Source organism: Lutzomyia longipalpis, chromosome 4, assembly GCF_024334085.1.
Source record: "Lutzomyia longipalpis isolate SR_M1_2022 chromosome 4, ASM2433408v1".
NCBI classification, from domain to species: Eukaryota; Metazoa; Arthropoda; class Insecta; order Diptera; family Psychodidae; genus Lutzomyia; species Lutzomyia longipalpis.
This window is the reverse complement of record NC_074710.1, coordinates 282,929-298,715: the sequence shown is the minus strand read 5'-3', so window position 1 is coordinate 298,715 and position 15,787 is coordinate 282,929. Positions and strand designations below refer to the sequence as shown.

Here is a 15,787-nt window from a genome sequence, read left to right as displayed (position 1 = left end):
CCGCGAGAAAGAGCTAAGAAACATAGAAAAGCCAAGAAACGTGGAAAATGATGAAACATAAGATTTATTCTTCGCGATTTTCCCATTTGGGTGGATTTTTTCAAACTCAAAAAATTTAATAATATTAGCGAGAAAGCAAAATTCAAAAGAAAACATTTTCAGCATTTTCAATTTATTGAAAAGATACAAAATGTTGCAAATCAGTTAGTTTTCTTTCAGGAAACAACACGCACACATTATCAAATTCTTACATACAATACAATTGCAGCAGTGTGTGGGTAGAAATGTTTCTTTGGCGTTTCACGCGATAGAGTGACTTTCTTTATTGAGTAAAAATTTTTTTTTGGTGCAAAAGTCCGGAAAATTTTGTGGGGAAATTGTGGAAAAGACTGCATTTATTTTGCGTTCTGTGTATGCTGTGGTGGTTCATCTATGCAATACAAATTAGCTGAATACTGTACTGGTTGAAGAAAAAGTGCTGAAGCGCGTGGATTTTGGGATTTGAAGCACGCGTCTCGAAGGAAAAAAAAAGTCTCACCAATTCGGCCTTTGCGTCCGATGTCTAGTGGTTTTGCTGAAAATTCCGTTGATCCCCCAGCCGCCAAGAAGCGGAAGCTGCCTTCAACTGACTCGTCGTCGTCAACTTCCTCACACCAAATGGCGAAGAATAATGGATCGACTTCGCTTGAGCTCGAAGCTGGGCCCTCAACTGGTGACATTGATGAGGGTCTCTACTCGCGCCAACTCTACGTACTCGGCCACGATGCTATGCGCCGTATGGCTAAATCCGATGTCCTCATCTCCGGGCTTGGGGGCCTTGGGGTGGAGATTGCAAAGAATGTCATTCTCGGCGGTGTGAAATCCGTCACACTGCACGATGATCAGGTGTGCACGCTGCAGGATCTCAGCTCCCAGTTCTACCTCACGGAGGCAACTGTGGGGCAGAATCGTGCTGAAGCATGCTGCCAGCAGCTGTCTGAGCTGAATAGCTATGTGCCCACAAAGTCCTACACAGGACCCCTAACTGAGGATTTTATCCGTCAATTTCACTGTGTTGTCCTCACGGAAGCCACACTGGCTGAGCAGGAGCGCATCTCACAAATTACCCACAGCAGCAACATTGCTCTCATCATCGGGGAATCCCGTGGACTTTTTGCCAAGATCTTCTGTGACTTTGGGGAGAATTTCATTGTCTATGACAAGGATGGAGCTAATCCCGTCTCTGCCATGATTGCCAGCGTCTCCAACGATAAGGAAGGCATTGTTACGTGCCTCGATGAGACACGTCATGGTCTTGAGGATGGAGACTACGTCACATTCTCTGAGGTAAGTTTAATGCATTGCATTTTCCTTTGTCTGCCGCGGGAGTAATTTAATTTAGCAAAAGAAAAATGATCCGTTTCCCTTAAACTCGTTCTCTCTTTCTCTCTCAATAATTCACCATAAACATCACAAAATTGATTTCCCATTTGGAGCATTTTTTTCTGTACTTAAATATTGAGTCAAACTCTTATCTCTCAATTATTCATAAAACCAACCACCCCCACCCCACCCACCCATATTGCAGGTTCAAGGAATGACGGAGCTGAACCAGTGCGAACCACGCAAGATTACCGTCCTTGGTCCCTATACGTTCAGTATTGGTGACACAAGCACCTTCACGCCGTACATCCGCGGGGGTATTGCAACGCAGGTGAAAATGCCCAAAAGTATCAAGTTTAAGGCATTCACAGAGACCCAGCAGGGCCCCCTTGTGGACTACGTTCACTTTGACTACGGCAAATTCGATCATCCACAGCAGATTCATGTTGCCTTCAAGGCTCTGCATGATTTTGTAGCACAACACCAACGTATGCCCACACCATGGGGTGAAGCTGATGCCAAGGTATTCGTGGAGTTGGCCAAGAAGCACACTGATGAGGAAATTAATGAGAAACTCCTCGAAACTTTCGCCAAGGTAAGAATTTCATTTTTTTCTTTTCTTCTTAAGATCCTCCAATTGAGACCTCATCATCGCTGATGGCATTAGTCTTATTTTAATGTGATTGCGCAATCTTGGAACATTCCCTGTGTTTTTTTTTCTGTGTGTAAAATAACTGGGAAAATGTGCTCACAGCTGTGAGTCATTGAGACGTTCATTGTGATAATTTCCGCGGAAATTTTGCGGAAGAATTTTTTTTTAAATAAAAAATACACAAAGGCGGGAAAGAAAGTCTTAAAATGCTGATTAAAGAGGTCTTTTAATGATATAAAAAAGGTGATTTTATTGATTGTTGGAGTTTATTTTCCTCCAAATCGCAGATTAATCCAGTTTGAGCCAAAAGATTTATCTGGTTTGAACTGAAAAAAAAAAAATTGAGAATCACTTGAAGATTTACCAGGGTTAATTATAAATAAGACTTGTCAATCTGCAGCAGCTTTTCGTCTCAAGAAAGTTAGATTTGCTAAACAATAAAAATTTAAAAGAAAAATTCATCAGGTTAACTACTAATTCTACAGGAGACACTGTTGATCAATTAACCTGATGTTATTTGGTGTGATAAATCAAGTTTAAGTTCAAGATTAATTGGTAAATTCAAGGAAGTAATTCTAAACTTAAAGAACCACAGCCTGGCCTATGAAACTTAAGCTTACACGGAAAAAAAAAAGTTGTACGGTACAGTTATTGACAAATTTCTGAGCCAGAAATTCTTATATGTCTCTACCACGTATAATTTGTATGTGAGCCACTTAGAGCTCTATTCTCGGCCAAAAAAGAATTTTAACTTCCTCACAAATTTTGTCATTTTTCACATGAACTTAGCACTCAGGAGAACCTTCAGTAACTCCTAGGAGAGCAATCTGGTTGAAAATGTCCAGGAAAATGTTAAAAAATTCCGCGAGAAGGTCATTGAGATCGTCGCGAATCTGAGAAACAATGGGAATGAATCCACGGAAGGAACCACCATGAACAGAACATGCACAATACTCACATAAACATGGTCATTTTCATAAATCACTGGGAAAACTGTGAGATTTTCCGACAAATCATGAGATGTTAATGTAAATGGGTCCACAGGAAAATTGCACTTCTTCAGTGAAAGTCAACAACACCATCCCATAACCTAATTTTTGAATGTTTTGATTTTTCTCTAAAATTTCTGAGCTAGAAATTTCAAATGTCTGGGAGAGACATAATTCATTTCTACCCTGGACATTGTTATATTCTAACGCCAAATAGCTGGGAGAAATATTTTTTGTGTCTACCTTGGCTATTTATTTTTTTCCGTGTAGCTTAAGAAATTTAAGTCGTATACTTAAAGGGGAATTTCACTTTAAAATTTAGTTAATTTTATAGGATAATAATCAATCTTTAATTCCAGATTATTCAGAGTTTAAATTCAAATTAATTCAAGTTAAAATTAATTTTTTAATAAAAAGTTTTTTTTTAAGTCTGTTACGTGTAATCAGAACTAAATGGGTTAAGCACGAGTTTTAATTGGACTTAATATTCATCTATCAAAGTTCTAAGGCTAAGTTTATTGAAACTTAAGCATTTAGATAATTTCTACGTTATTCAGAAGATAAATCCAGATTCTAGATTAGCTTCCTTCCTAAAGGGAATTAAAAAAAAAACAGAAAAAACTGAATTGAGAGTTTTTAATTTGTTTTATTTTAGGTCTCTTCTGGAGATCTCAATCCGATTAATGCCTCAATTGGCGGGATAATTGCCCAAGAAGTAATGAAAGCATGCACTGGGAAGTTCACACCGATCTTTCAGTACTTCTACTTTGATGCAATTGAGTGTTTGATTAATTTAACCCCAACTGAGGAGGATTGCAAGCCAATTGGCTCACGGTATGATCGTCAAATTGCCGTATTTGGTAAGACGTTCCAGGAGACATTGGGCAATTTGCGGTACTTTATCGTTGGCAGCGGTGCAATTGGGTGTGAATTGCTGAAGAATTTTGCCATGAGTGGCATCGGCGCGGGGCCCGATGGGAAGGTTTTCCTCACGGATATGGATCTCATTGAGAAGTCCAATTTGAATAGGCAGTTCCTCTTTCGTCCGCATGATGTGCAAAAGCCCAAATCTGGGACAGCAGCTGTTGCTGTGAAGCGCATGAATCCGAATATAAATGTTGTGGCACATGAGAATCGTGTGGGGATTGAGACGGAGAATGTGTACGATGATAAGTTCTTCAATGATCTCGATGGGATTGCCAATGCATTGGATAATGTGGATGCAAGGAGTTATGTTGATCGTCGTTGTGTGTACTACAGGAAGCCACTCCTTGAATCGGGGACTCTTGGGACAATGGGGAATATCCAAGTGATTGTCCCATATCTCACGGAATCGTACAATTCGAGTCAGGATCCACCGGAAAAGAGTATCCCCATTTGTACATTGAAGAATTTCCCAAATGCAATTGAGCATACCCTTCAGTGGGCACGTGACATCTTCGAAGGGGTTTTCAAGCAGGCAGCTGAGAATGCATCGCAGTACATTTCGGATGCAACATTCATTGATCGCGTCATTAAATTGCCTGGGTTGCAGCCACTTGAAATTTTGGAATCCGTTAAGGCAGCCCTAATTGATGATAGACCCCAAAATTTTGAGGATTGCGTGAAATGGGCACGTTTCCACTGGCAGGAGCAGTATGCAAATCAAATTCAGCAGCTTCTGTACAACTTTCCAGCTGATCAGATGACATCGAGTGGTGAACCATTTTGGTCGGGTCCAAAGAGGTGCCCAACCCCATTGGTTTTTGATCCCAATGATAGCCTCCATCTCAGCTACATCTATGCCGGAGCTAATCTCAAAGCCGAAGTCTATGGTATCCCACAGGAGCGCAATAAGGATGTGGTTAAGAAGATTGTCAGTGGAATCCATGTGAGTACCTAATCACAATTTTATTTAGATTTATTTAATTATTTTTTATGATCGAGTTCAAACTTTGTATAAGCTGGGGGTGAAAAATTTCAGAAGTTTGAAATTAAAAAAAAAAAATAACATGGCCACCATTCGCCATTTTTTTTAATACTGTCAATCATTTCCATTTATAGCTAGAGGTTAGAAATTTTTGTATGTTGCAGAAATCAGTGATTCTATTCTCATAGATAACTCATACTTGAAAATCGGGCAAGTCGTTTAGCAAAAATGGCGACCTAAGGAAGAAAAAAAAGGTTTTTTCGATATAACTCGAGAACAGCTTGACTGACTTTATATTATTTAGGCTCAAATGAAAGGTTTCAAGAAGTCCTACAATTATATCTTAAGAGGTGCTAAATGCAAAAACAAAATTTTGCCTACATTTAAGGGGCTATATCGGAGATTAACTTCTAGATTTCTCGTTGTTCTGTATGGTTGCTCGATGAGATACTATTGAAGTCTGAATGAACGTGTGAATGTTGAATGATTGAATGAATGAATGCACTGTGTATGACTGATTGAAATGATTAAATGCATTTGATAATTCATTTGATTTCATTTGAATTCATTGCATTTGATAATTCAAATGCAAATATAAAGGAAAGTTATAAAATTAAAGAAAACTGGGTGAGCGCAGCAAGATGATGTGCAACGTCTCTGACTTCTTGTGTGCGACTGAAAATTGTCAATTGTGGCGCTGCTGTGTAGTAAGAAGTTACGGGAACATGACGATATTTTAACATCCACCACAACCTACTTTAATGTCCTCTAATCTAGTTCAAAATTCAAATTTTAACGTACAAAACAAACTTTGGCACGTCCTTATAACTAAACCCGAACTAAATCCGTTCTGATTGACTTTTTAACAACAACAAAATTTTCCCATATAGGTGCCACCATTTAAGCCACGTTCAGGGGTAAAGATTGCCGTAACCGATGCAGCGCTTCAGGAACAAAATGGCAGCGATAACATTGATCATGATCGCGTGAAGGAGATCCTTACGGAATTGGGGAAGTTGAGTAAGGTGAATTATCGCATAACACCGTTGGAATTTGAAAAGGATGACGATACAAATTTGCACATGGACTTCATTGTGGCTGCATCGAATTTACGTGCGACCAATTATAAAATTCAACCGGCCGATCGTCACAAATCCAAATTAATTGCTGGCAAGATTATTCCTGCCATTGCCACCACAACGTCCGTCGTGGCGGGTTTTGCTGTTCTCGAACTCTTCAAATTGGCTCAAAAGTTGGTTGATTTTGTTTGTTTGTCTGTTTGTTTGTCTTTTGTAAACTAATTTTTTTTGTTTATTTGATGTAATAGTTGCAAGGATCTGTCGGCATACAAGAATGTCTTCACCAATTTGGCATTACCGCTGTTTGCGCAGTCTGAACCGATGCCAGCACCAAAGAACACGTACTACGATATTGAGTGGACACTGTGGGATCGTTTTGAGGTGACTGGTGAGCTGACACTGGCGGAATTCCTCGAATACTTCAAGAGGGAGCACAAATTGGAGATTACAATGCTGTCACAGGGTGTGTGTATGCTGTACTCCTTCTTCATGCAGAAGGCTAAATGTCAGGAAAGGATGGTACTGCTCATGTCCGAGGTGGTGAAGAAGGTGTCCAAGAAGCGCATTGAACCTCATGTGACGGCATTAATTTTTGAGATATGCTGCAATGATGAGAGTGGCAATGATGTTGAAGTTCCATATGTTCGATACACTTTGCCGTAAAAGTTACTTATATATTTCAACAATATGATTTAATCACAAAACACAACACCCTCTCCTCCCTAATTTTTTCTATTAATTAATTAAAAAAAAATAAATAAAAGAAATCATCAATGATTATATAGAGAAAACATAATACTATAATTATAAATTTGCATTCACACAGAGATTTAAAAAAATAAAAATAAATAAAATGATTCTTATTCTGAAGGAAAGTGATTGTAATGAAAGAAAAGAAAAAAAAAACAGATAGAGAAAATTAACAAAGAGAAAAGATTTTTTTGAAGCACTTATTTAGTTAAAAAAAAATATTAATCTACAGTATAAACTTAAAAAAAAAATAAACAAAACAAGAATATCCTTTATTTTGTATGAGAAAAACAATTTATTTATTAAGTAAACAAAAAAAGGAAGCCTCACGAGGTTTTTTTTTTGAGAATTCTTTGAAAAAAATTTGCATTAGCATTGTAACACATTATTAGATTTATATCCTTTTATTTGTTTAGTTTTCTTTTTTTTTTTTGAATTTGTGTCTTTTTTCTAATTGAATTTAATAGGATAGAAATGTAAGGATTTCACTAAAAAAAATGCTGCTATATCGAGGAGCGATGAAGAGTTTTCAATAAAGTTCTGGTGAATTGATAAAAAAAAGAAATTTGTTTTCTTTGAGATCCTTTCATTTGTGAGTTTGCTTATCTCTGGTGTCAATTAAAATAATTTGTTTAATTTCTGAAAAGATTTTTATTTCTTCAAATCATAAAAAATGATTTTCTCGCCAGTTTTTTTTTCTTCTGCATTTTACTGACCTCTCTTTAACATCCTAATCCTTCTTTATTCTATTTCTTGATTTTAACGAGGAATTTGGTATCCAATCAACATCACGAGTATTCTCTTTCTCTTCCCCTTCCTCACTGTGTTCAGCACTATCATCGGGATCTCTATCTTCCAATTTGTATCTCTTTAGTCGCTTTCGGGGCTGTAAGTTGTGTTCAACAAGGGAATTCCTCTTTCTCAGAAGGGGTTTACTCTTTCTTGTTGTTCTCTTTGGTGCTGGTTGCTTCGGTGCTTTCAAACGATCCACTGCTACACTATCAATTGTACGAAGTCTCTGCTCGCGTTGATCACGAAGGAAGAGTATTTGATCTGCAACATCATCAGCACCACTATCAACATCCTTTTGAGCAATATCAAATAGCTTCTGACCTGCCACACGCAGATTTTCTCGCTTTTCCACTGCAGCTAAGCTACTATGCAAACTCTTCTTCACCTTGTTGCATGCTTGTCTGTGTCGTAGAATTTTCCTGGAGATTGAGTGAGTTGTAATGATGGGAATTTGAAGTTGATTCCAAAGTTCCTCAACTTTTGTGGCAACCTTCATGGAAATTTCCTTTGAGGATGGATCCTTTTTCTCGAGTGGCCAGCCGTTCATTTCATTTTCAACGTATTTGTAGTATTTCATTGTTTGCTCTATTGTTGGTAGAACATTTTGGGGCAGAGCCTGGGGTTCCCCATAAATTTGACATTCGTACATCCTTTTGCGTCGTGGTGGTTGAGCCATGGCTTGCTGCGTGAATTTCTCAACAATAGCCAATGACAGATCGCATTAAGCTAAAATTCAAAAGATTTTGTTATCTTATTATTGATTTTATTCAATGAGTCAATGATGCTACAGAAAAGTTTCTTGCAAAACTCATCAAAACCTTTAATATATTTACTTACAATTTTCTTTCCTTGATGAAGAGGATACTTTTTTCTACCAAAACTTTGTGGTGAGCTAAGCTACTGCGATTGAATGCAAATAATAGAAACTAAAGCGACTGACTTTTGACCGGGTTTTTGGCTCTTTGGCGAAATTAAAAAAAAAACTTTGTGACCGTTATACAGTCATACCCCGCATAATCAAGTCGAGGTTATACTCTTCTCACCCATTCATTTTAATGCGTAAGAAGAGTATAACCTCGACTTGATTATGCGGGGTATGACTGTAAAAGAAAAAAAAATATAAGAAAAATTCTTTTATGAGCTCTCAAAAACTTTACAAAAATAAAGCAAATAAAACACAAATTCGAAAAAATTAAAGCGGATTTTACTTTATTTTCTTTATGCATAAATCTTTTACATTTTGGTCACATTTTTTATTATTAAAAATTTCAGCTAAATGTGAAAAAAAAATCTCCTTATAATTTCTAAATTTCTATTGCATGATGGATGTATTAAAATTATCCCTGATGGCTAAAAAGTCTCATTTCATTGCATTTTTTTGCTCTGAAAAAAAAAGAAGATAAATCTGAGAGAGAGATCCTTAAACATTAAATTGCGAATACAAGTCCACAACTTTATTGGCCTGCTCAATGCCGGATGCAAAAGCCCCATGAGCTGTTGAGAAGTACTTTTCGTGGCAGGCTTCACCGGCAATGAAGATAGCAGGAACATTTGGCATCCTGACAAAGGGAAGGGGCTCCGTGAGGCTACAGCCCTCCCGGAGAAGACATTTGGGGACACTGGTGAAGCTGTAGGCACCACGAATGAAGGTATCCTGTGTCCAGCGAGATGCAAAGAAGCCACTCGGTTGTGGGACATTTTTCTGCGTGAATTTTCTCAGGAGTTTTGTGCACTCAATTGCTATTGCTTCATCGGATAATTGCTCCATCTCAATGGCTCCCTGGCTGCCAATCCACCCCACGAGGGTATTAGCTGGCCCGGGTTGAAGAACATCAAAGCCAGACATATCTCTCATCCAGGAATTACCTTCCTCATTGTCCTGGAATTTATTTAAAATTCATTTTTAGATGAATTTCTTAATAAAGAAAATAGTATTTTGAGGATTTCCTTACATTCTTCTGGTCAAAGACAAACTGAACACCTTCCCAATTGTCATCCCACCAAGGGCAATCGTAGCGCAGGTAGATCTTGTTGATTGTCCCATAGCCATAGGCACCAATAAGACGCTGCAGAGGTTGAGGGAGTTGAGGTTCAAAGAGAGTCCCCATGGAGGCTTTTAGGACTCCCAGGGAGAAGGTGACAATGCAATGTCTTGCCCGGAAAACCCTCCCATCAGCTGTTTCAATGAAAACTTTGTACCGGGAATCCTCCATGCCACGACTGTAGTCAATTTTAACAACTTCACAGCCAAATTCCACAAGATCACGAGGAATACGTTCCATTAGAGAAGTGATTACCTGCCCAAAGCCATTCCTGAAATTTATATGCGTCTGACAGCTCTCACCATTGAATGAGTACTGCCCCCAATCTCTGGCTGAAACCTCCCTGAGACTCAAGCAGGCATTGTCAATGATCTGGAAACGAATGTGCCATTCCAGGAGTAATCGTGCATCACCCACACGCTCCGGGTCAATTGATGGGATGATGCGTTCGTTGAATTTCTCCCTCAAATACTCCTCAACGGATACATCACGATATGCTTCGATGTTCGGGCAAAAGAAGAAACCTTCGCATTCCTCCAAAATCTCTCCAATTTTGAAGTCAATCAACTCCACGAAGGAATCCTCAATGATTGTTCCATCTTCCTTCGCAAAGATCCCACGTCCTTCCTCACTCAGCTCCGGCGAGAGGGCATCAATTCCCATTGCTTCCGTGAAAAGTTGATTATTCTTCCCATGAAGCCACTGGGCACCAGCCTCAACCGTTGCTGTTGCTTCAGAGGAATTATTAGCCAGGTGTGTCAGGGGGACAGTTCTGATGCGCCCACCTGGATGACTTTGTGCCTCAATGAGGCGTGTCCGGAAGCCAGCTTTTTGTAGCGTCAACGTAGCTCCAATCCCAGCCAATCCTGCGCCCAAAACTATCACATCATCTTCTTCTCTACAATTTCCTGGAGCAGCCCTACAATGATCCAATATGATGACGGATTGCATTACATTGGAACAACTGACCAATACTTGGAGTTTAGAATATTTCATCATTTTATTTGCATATATTTTATTTTATTTTAAAATTTTTATGCATCAACAAAATATAAAACGAATAAAACCAGGAAGTTAAAAGAAGAACTGAAGCTAACAAAAATGTTAATTAATCTTTATTTTTCAACAAAATAATTATAAAATGTTCGAGAAAATAACTCCCTGAGCTTTGTTTTTCTCATGAAAACAATAAAATATTGATGCAAAAATTAAATCATAAAATTATTATGATTTTCCCAATTAACAGTGGAACGTTTTTACCAAAAAACTTTATCAAAATAAAAACAACTCAAAAACAGCTATAGATGAGCCGTTGGCCTATAAGAGAAATATATAGGGAAAATTTGAAAAATCCATGCAGGAAAAATACCCAAAAAGATTTATTTTGTACTCACTTCTTGTGGAGATCTGTTAATCGCTGAGCTTCTCGCCATCCGGATTCAATAGCACCGTGAACTGTTGAGTAGTAGTGGGTACTCGTTGCTTCGCCGGCAAAGCAAACAACAGGAGTTCCCAAGGAATTGGTCAGAGGCTTAGCCAAATCATCCGGAGAGGTGTTTAAGAGGTCAGTTGTTATAGAGCGAAATGTGTAGGAACCCCTAAAGTTCGGATTACTATACCATTGTGATCTGAAATGGTAAAACAATTAAAATTAGCAATAAAATCTCGGCCATTTTGAAAAAAAAATCAGACAAAAAACAAACTATTCAACTAACCTGCGAATTGCAACTGGTTCTGGGATGTCTTTCTTGAGGAACTTCCTCAGGAGGAACATTACACCGCGCCTAACATTTTCCTCCGTGTCCCTTTCCATTTTTCTCGCCTTCACACCATAAATCCATCCACAGAGAACATTCGGTTGGTAATCAACGGTGTAGAAGCCAAAGACATCCTCAAGCCAATCCATCAGTTCGGATTTCCGCAATTCTTCCAGGTCAGTTTTGTGCCACAGCAAAGCAAAACCGAGCCATTCTTCGTCCCAGAAGGGCTTTTCAAACTCCAGGAAAATCTTATCAACTGTCCCAATGCTGAGTCCTTCAATTGCATTCCGCTTAACCGGTGGCAGTGGTGGTGTGAAGAGTGTGGGGTAGTTCTCCTTTAGCACACCCAAGGATGTGGTGAGTATCACATGATCGGCAGTGTAGGTTGTCCCGTCGTGACACTTAATGGCAACGGATGAGTCAATTTGTTCGTGACTCCAGGAAATGTTTGTGACTATTTTCCCAAATTGCACAAAAGATTCAATGGGGATACCATCAGTTAGGAGGCTCAGGACTGTCTTGTAGCCCTTGTCGCGCCAATTGAGGAGGCGTTCCCCTTCGCAATCCCAATACTCAAGGTAACCCCTTGCCGAGGTATCGTACCACGTATCTGAGGCTTCAATGGAATTTTCGTATTTGTGAAAGAAATCCAAGAATTGGTCAGCAACAGTGAGATCAATTGACTTGTACTCCTCCTGCTTCAGGCACTCCTTGAACCTATAGCAAAAAGGACACAGCAAGAATTGTTAAAAAAGAGAATGAAAACTCCTAAAAGTTGTTCTTACTTTGGCACAATGAATGAACCCAGAGAACCATCATGCTTGGCTATCTCATCCTTGTACAGCTCCACAATGGAGATGGCCAGAGACATGAGAAGATCCGCAGTGGTTTCGTCAATCTCTCGTCCACATGACTGTATCAGCGGGGTTTTATTGTACTGATACCCAGTCACACTGAGAAGATCCTTCTGTGATGCCATCTCATACACCACGTTGTTCTTCTCGCCATGGCACCACTGAGCCCCCAAATCAACAACATTCTTCCCAAAGGGTACCGTCCATACCCGACCACCAATCCTATTCTCCGCCTCGAGGATGGCAACATTCGTAAAGCCATTCCGTAGCAATCGACTAGCAGCTGCAACCCCCGATGCTCCTGCACCAATGATCAAAATTCTCGAATTCATCTTCTTTCCGGAATTTTCCACGCTATCACACACTCTTTCCGGCTGCACACAGCTTACATAAGAGTCTCTCTTGACTAGATTTGGTGATAAAAAAAAGAGTCGACGATAATACCGTGATAAAGGGCGACTTAGAATGATTTCAGTTCAGGTGCCTCCACGCATTAAATATAAAACTCCCGGATGGCAAAAAATGACAATGCCAAATCAGATGGCGTTTCTAAGGTACAGTTGCTGCAAAAAAGTTAGAGACACTCTTAGGGATCGCAATTTATTCAATAGATTGTATTTATTATTTTCTAATTGATCTTCGGTGCAGGTGGTGAGGATGATAAAATTCAATGGCGAGTGCGGGTGAAGGATTCTATTGTATTCGCTATCCGCTCCTTATATCCCTTCACTCCTTTTGTTTTCTTGTAGTAAATCCTTTCTTCATTCAGCTTTAAAATCTGTTGATATTTTAATCATCCTTTTTCCCCGACAAAATCTATTTTACATGGTTTTATCAAATTCACTTTGGCGTCTCTTAAAATTGATTTTCTCCTTTTTTTTACAAAATACGCCTACTGAGATTTACTAAAAGGCCTAAACCTTACAATTTCCCGAAAAGAACTATTCGGGCTATTCCATCTTTACACTTTGAGAAATTAAGTAAAAATAACCCAATAAAACTTACTACTATTTTATTTATTCTCTAAATTTAAGGAATAAAATCAATCAGAATCCACTTCAAGATCATCCAAAACACCAAGACGAACACCATACCGATTAACCCACTTATCTATTGCAGCCGTTGATGGAAGAGGGTAGCGCTTCTTAGTCCTCAAGTATCTGTAGCAAGTTTTGCTTAAATAGCGAATGAGAAAAGCTTCCTGAATTTCCTTTCGGCGCCAAACAACGTGAGATTTTCTTTTTAGCAACAAATCAAGTTCATTCTGTGAGAAAATCTGCAAAAGTGCCTCCTCCATGTTATCTTTTTCCTGCTTCACCTTCGTCAAAGCTTGATTTTTGTACTTGAGATCTGCAATTTTTTCCTGTAGACGCTGCTTGTCTTCCTTCAATCGGGTTGTTTGATTTTTTAATCGATCAATCTCACCAATGAGCTTCTTTTGGCTTTCCCTTTCAATAAATCTCTCTTCGGTTTTTGCATAAACCATTGAGGGTTTTATATCAATGTTATATCCAAGATTTTCCTGGACATCTGTACACGATAATTCGGGAATAACAACGACATTGTCCAATTGATTGAGATTTTCATTATCTTCCTGTTCATCCTCTTGCATTTCCACTAGATCCATTTGATTTGGCACAGTAGACATTGCAAGAATATCTAAATCTTCAACAGCAGATGCTAAAGCTAGAGGATTGGTGGATGCTGACGCTGTAGTAATTAATGGGCTTTGCCTTGCATCCAATGTCAATGATGGCGTTTTCTCAACAGATGGCATTTCTTCGTTTGACGATGAACTCTCAGAATCATTATGCAAATTCTCCCCAACTTTCTTCATATTCTTCCGTTTCTTTTTCTCAATTCTACCCAATAATGTTGGGATTCTCTTAATTGATGGAATGGCTGAAGTTAGGACAACCAAAATTTTCATGGGTTAAAAAATTGAATTGTTTAAAAGTAAAATGATTACAGATATTTTAAATATGCGAAGAGAGAACAAAATGCATGATCAAAAGATTTGAGAATAAACAGAAATTAGATATTATGGAAGGAAGACGTCTTTGGATATCGTGAAAGAATTTTAAAATGTCCGCTAAGGCTACTACGGTTTTCTTTAAAAAAAAATGGCGGTTTGTTTCAATATGGCCAAAAAAATTGAAGCTCTTATTTATTTTAAAAGTCAAGATAAGGCGTTAGTCTTGCTTTAAAAAAAACCTTACCATTCCGTTTTAATTTCTGCTTTGCATTAGGATAGTTTTTCATATAAATAGAGCTATATAGAAAATCATCTTCAACAAAATGCTTAGAACATACAACTGGGTACTCAGCTGAGCCTCCAGCAAAGGAGTTGATGTGAGAATGTACGAAGGATGATCCTCTATCGCAGAACAATTTTAACCCATCTCATCTTGTAGGGGAACATAAAAAATAGAAGAATCGCGAGAGAAACTCCCCAATATCCACTGGGATCACATAGAAAAGTGCAGTGAAAGTACAGTCCGGGAAAACATAACCTCAATTTTGGAACACCATTGAAATGAATAGGAAGACCTTTATTATGTTCGACCAGCGTTGCATCGGGACCTCTTGAGCTTCTTTATAACCTTCCCAACCTTTCCTGCCTACCCGGATGAAGATTTGAATGATTTTTGCTTTACAACTTTTGTCTTTCCGGACTTCAAAAACTTCCGACACTCCAAAAGAAAAAAAACTCAACAACGAGAAGTCCGGAAAGACAAAAGTTGTAAAGCAAAAATCATTCAAATCTTCATCCGGGTAGGCAGGAAAGGTTGGGAAGGTTATAAAGAAGCTCAAGAGGTCCCGATGCAACGCTGGTAGAACACAATGAAGTTCCTCCTATTCATTTAAATGTTGTTCCAAAATTGAGGTTATGTTTTCCCGGACTGTACTTTCACTGCACTTTTCTATGTGATCCCAGTGGATATTGGGGAGTTTCTCTCGCGATTCTTCTATTTTTTATGTTCCCCTACAAGATGAGATGGGTTAAAATTGTTCTGCGATAGAGGATCATCCTTCGTACATTCTCACATCAACTCCTTTCTTCCAAGCTTCTTTGACGTGCTTTGTCGCCTTTCGGCTTAGTATATGAAAAAATAAATCCTTCTCTGAATTTTGAATGGATCTACAATTTGTAACACTACACTTTGCACCTTTATATTGAGACATTTTTCTTGTGATTTTATTTTTCTAAGGTTAGATTTGTTAGAAAAAGTTTAAAAGTTTCTTTTTAGGAAAATCTAGAAATCTAGAAATAGATGCGTTGTGACGTGAGATTTGTGACGTTATTAAATTGATTTGACGTTTTTTGTCTTTTGTAAACAAAACAATGTAATTCTAAAGAATAATATTAGAAGGAATATATAGTTTATGCATGACTTCAAGGAATTTAATGATCAAAGACAATTTTTTGTTCTAGTTCTTTTTTAACTTTATGAATTTTCTTTTAGACATACCGTTTATCTGCCTTCTTCAATGATGATTCAAACTGAAAATAAATTAAACAAAGTTTTGTTTTCTTCCTACCAACACAGGTCATCTGAGGTCAAACAGCTGATTTTGACAGAAAATTGAACGAAAG

At 38.4% G+C, this 15,787-nt stretch overlaps 3 protein-coding genes across 4 annotated transcripts; 1 reads left to right on the top strand and 2 right to left on the bottom strand.

Annotated features, from left to right (window-relative positions):
- Positions 1-41: 41 nt before the first annotated feature.
- LOC129794621 (ubiquitin-like modifier-activating enzyme 1) lies at positions 42-7,306 on the top strand. The gene is made up of 5 exons (XM_055835412.1): positions 42-1,326; positions 1,568-1,957; positions 3,659-4,873; positions 5,803-6,164; positions 6,240-7,306. Exons 1-5 carry the CDS (start codon positions 559-561, stop codon positions 6,652-6,654), a joined length of 3,150 nt encoding a protein of 1,049 aa, XP_055691387.1. The 5' UTR covers positions 42-558; the 3' UTR covers positions 6,655-7,306.
- On the bottom strand, positions 7,158-8,471 carry LOC129794624 (uncharacterized). The gene is made up of 2 exons (XM_055835416.1): positions 8,371-8,471; positions 7,158-8,259 (listed from the first exon to the last, which is right to left on the bottom strand). The coding sequence occupies exon 2, from the start codon at positions 8,207-8,209 to the stop codon at positions 7,472-7,474; it is 738 nt and encodes a 245-aa protein (XP_055691391.1). The 5' UTR covers positions 8,210-8,259; positions 8,371-8,471; the 3' UTR covers positions 7,158-7,471.
- A 247-nt stretch (positions 8,472-8,718) lies between these two features.
- Positions 8,719-15,777, bottom strand: LOC129794619 (spermine oxidase-like). Of its 2 annotated transcripts, none has more exons than XM_055835411.1 (6): positions 15,663-15,777; positions 12,121-14,091; positions 11,291-12,052; positions 10,970-11,203; positions 9,486-10,494; positions 8,719-9,412 (listed from the first exon to the last, which is right to left on the bottom strand). In XM_055835411.1, exons 2-6 carry the CDS (start codon positions 12,519-12,521, stop codon positions 8,954-8,956), a joined length of 2,865 nt encoding a protein of 954 aa, XP_055691386.1. In that variant the 5' UTR covers positions 12,522-14,091; positions 15,663-15,777; the 3' UTR covers positions 8,719-8,953. The 2 variants fall into 2 exon arrangements, with proteins under 2 accessions (XP_055691386.1, XP_055691385.1); XM_055835410.1 differs by lacking the exon at positions 15,663-15,777 and adding an exon at positions 14,409-15,448.
- Positions 15,778-15,787: the final 10 nt, after the last annotated feature.

What these genes read in the sequence shown, in the direction of transcription:
- LOC129794624 (XM_055835416.1), bottom strand. Translation starts at nt 8,209, where the DNA reads ATGGCTCAACCACCACGACGCAAAAGGATGTACGAATGTCAAATTTAT.
- LOC129794621 (XM_055835412.1), top strand. Translation starts at nt 559, where the DNA reads ATGTCTAGTGGTTTTGCTGAAAATTCCGTTGATCCCCCAGCCGCCAAG. An exon ending in TCCTCGAAACTTTCGCCAAG is followed by an intron (nt 1,958 to 3,658) that starts GTAAGAATTTCA and finishes GTTTTATTTTAG; the next exon opens with GTCTCTTCTGGAGATCTCAA. An exon ending in AGATTGTCAGTGGAATCCAT is followed by an intron (nt 4,874 to 5,802) that starts GTGAGTACCTAA and finishes TTTCCCATATAG; the next exon opens with GTGCCACCATTTAAGCCACG.
- LOC129794619 (XM_055835411.1), bottom strand. Translation starts at nt 12,521, where the DNA reads ATGAATTCGAGAATTTTGATCATTGGTGCAGGAGCATCGGGGGTTGCA. An exon ending in GGTTCATTCATTGTGCCAAA is followed by an intron (nt 12,053 to 12,120) that starts GTAAGAACAACT and finishes TTTTTGCTATAG; the next exon opens with GTTCAAGGAGTGCCTGAAGC. An exon ending in TTAACAGATCTCCACAAGAA is followed by an intron (nt 10,495 to 10,969) that starts GTGAGTACAAAA and finishes GGATCATTGTAG; the next exon opens with GGCTGCTCCAGGAAATTGTA.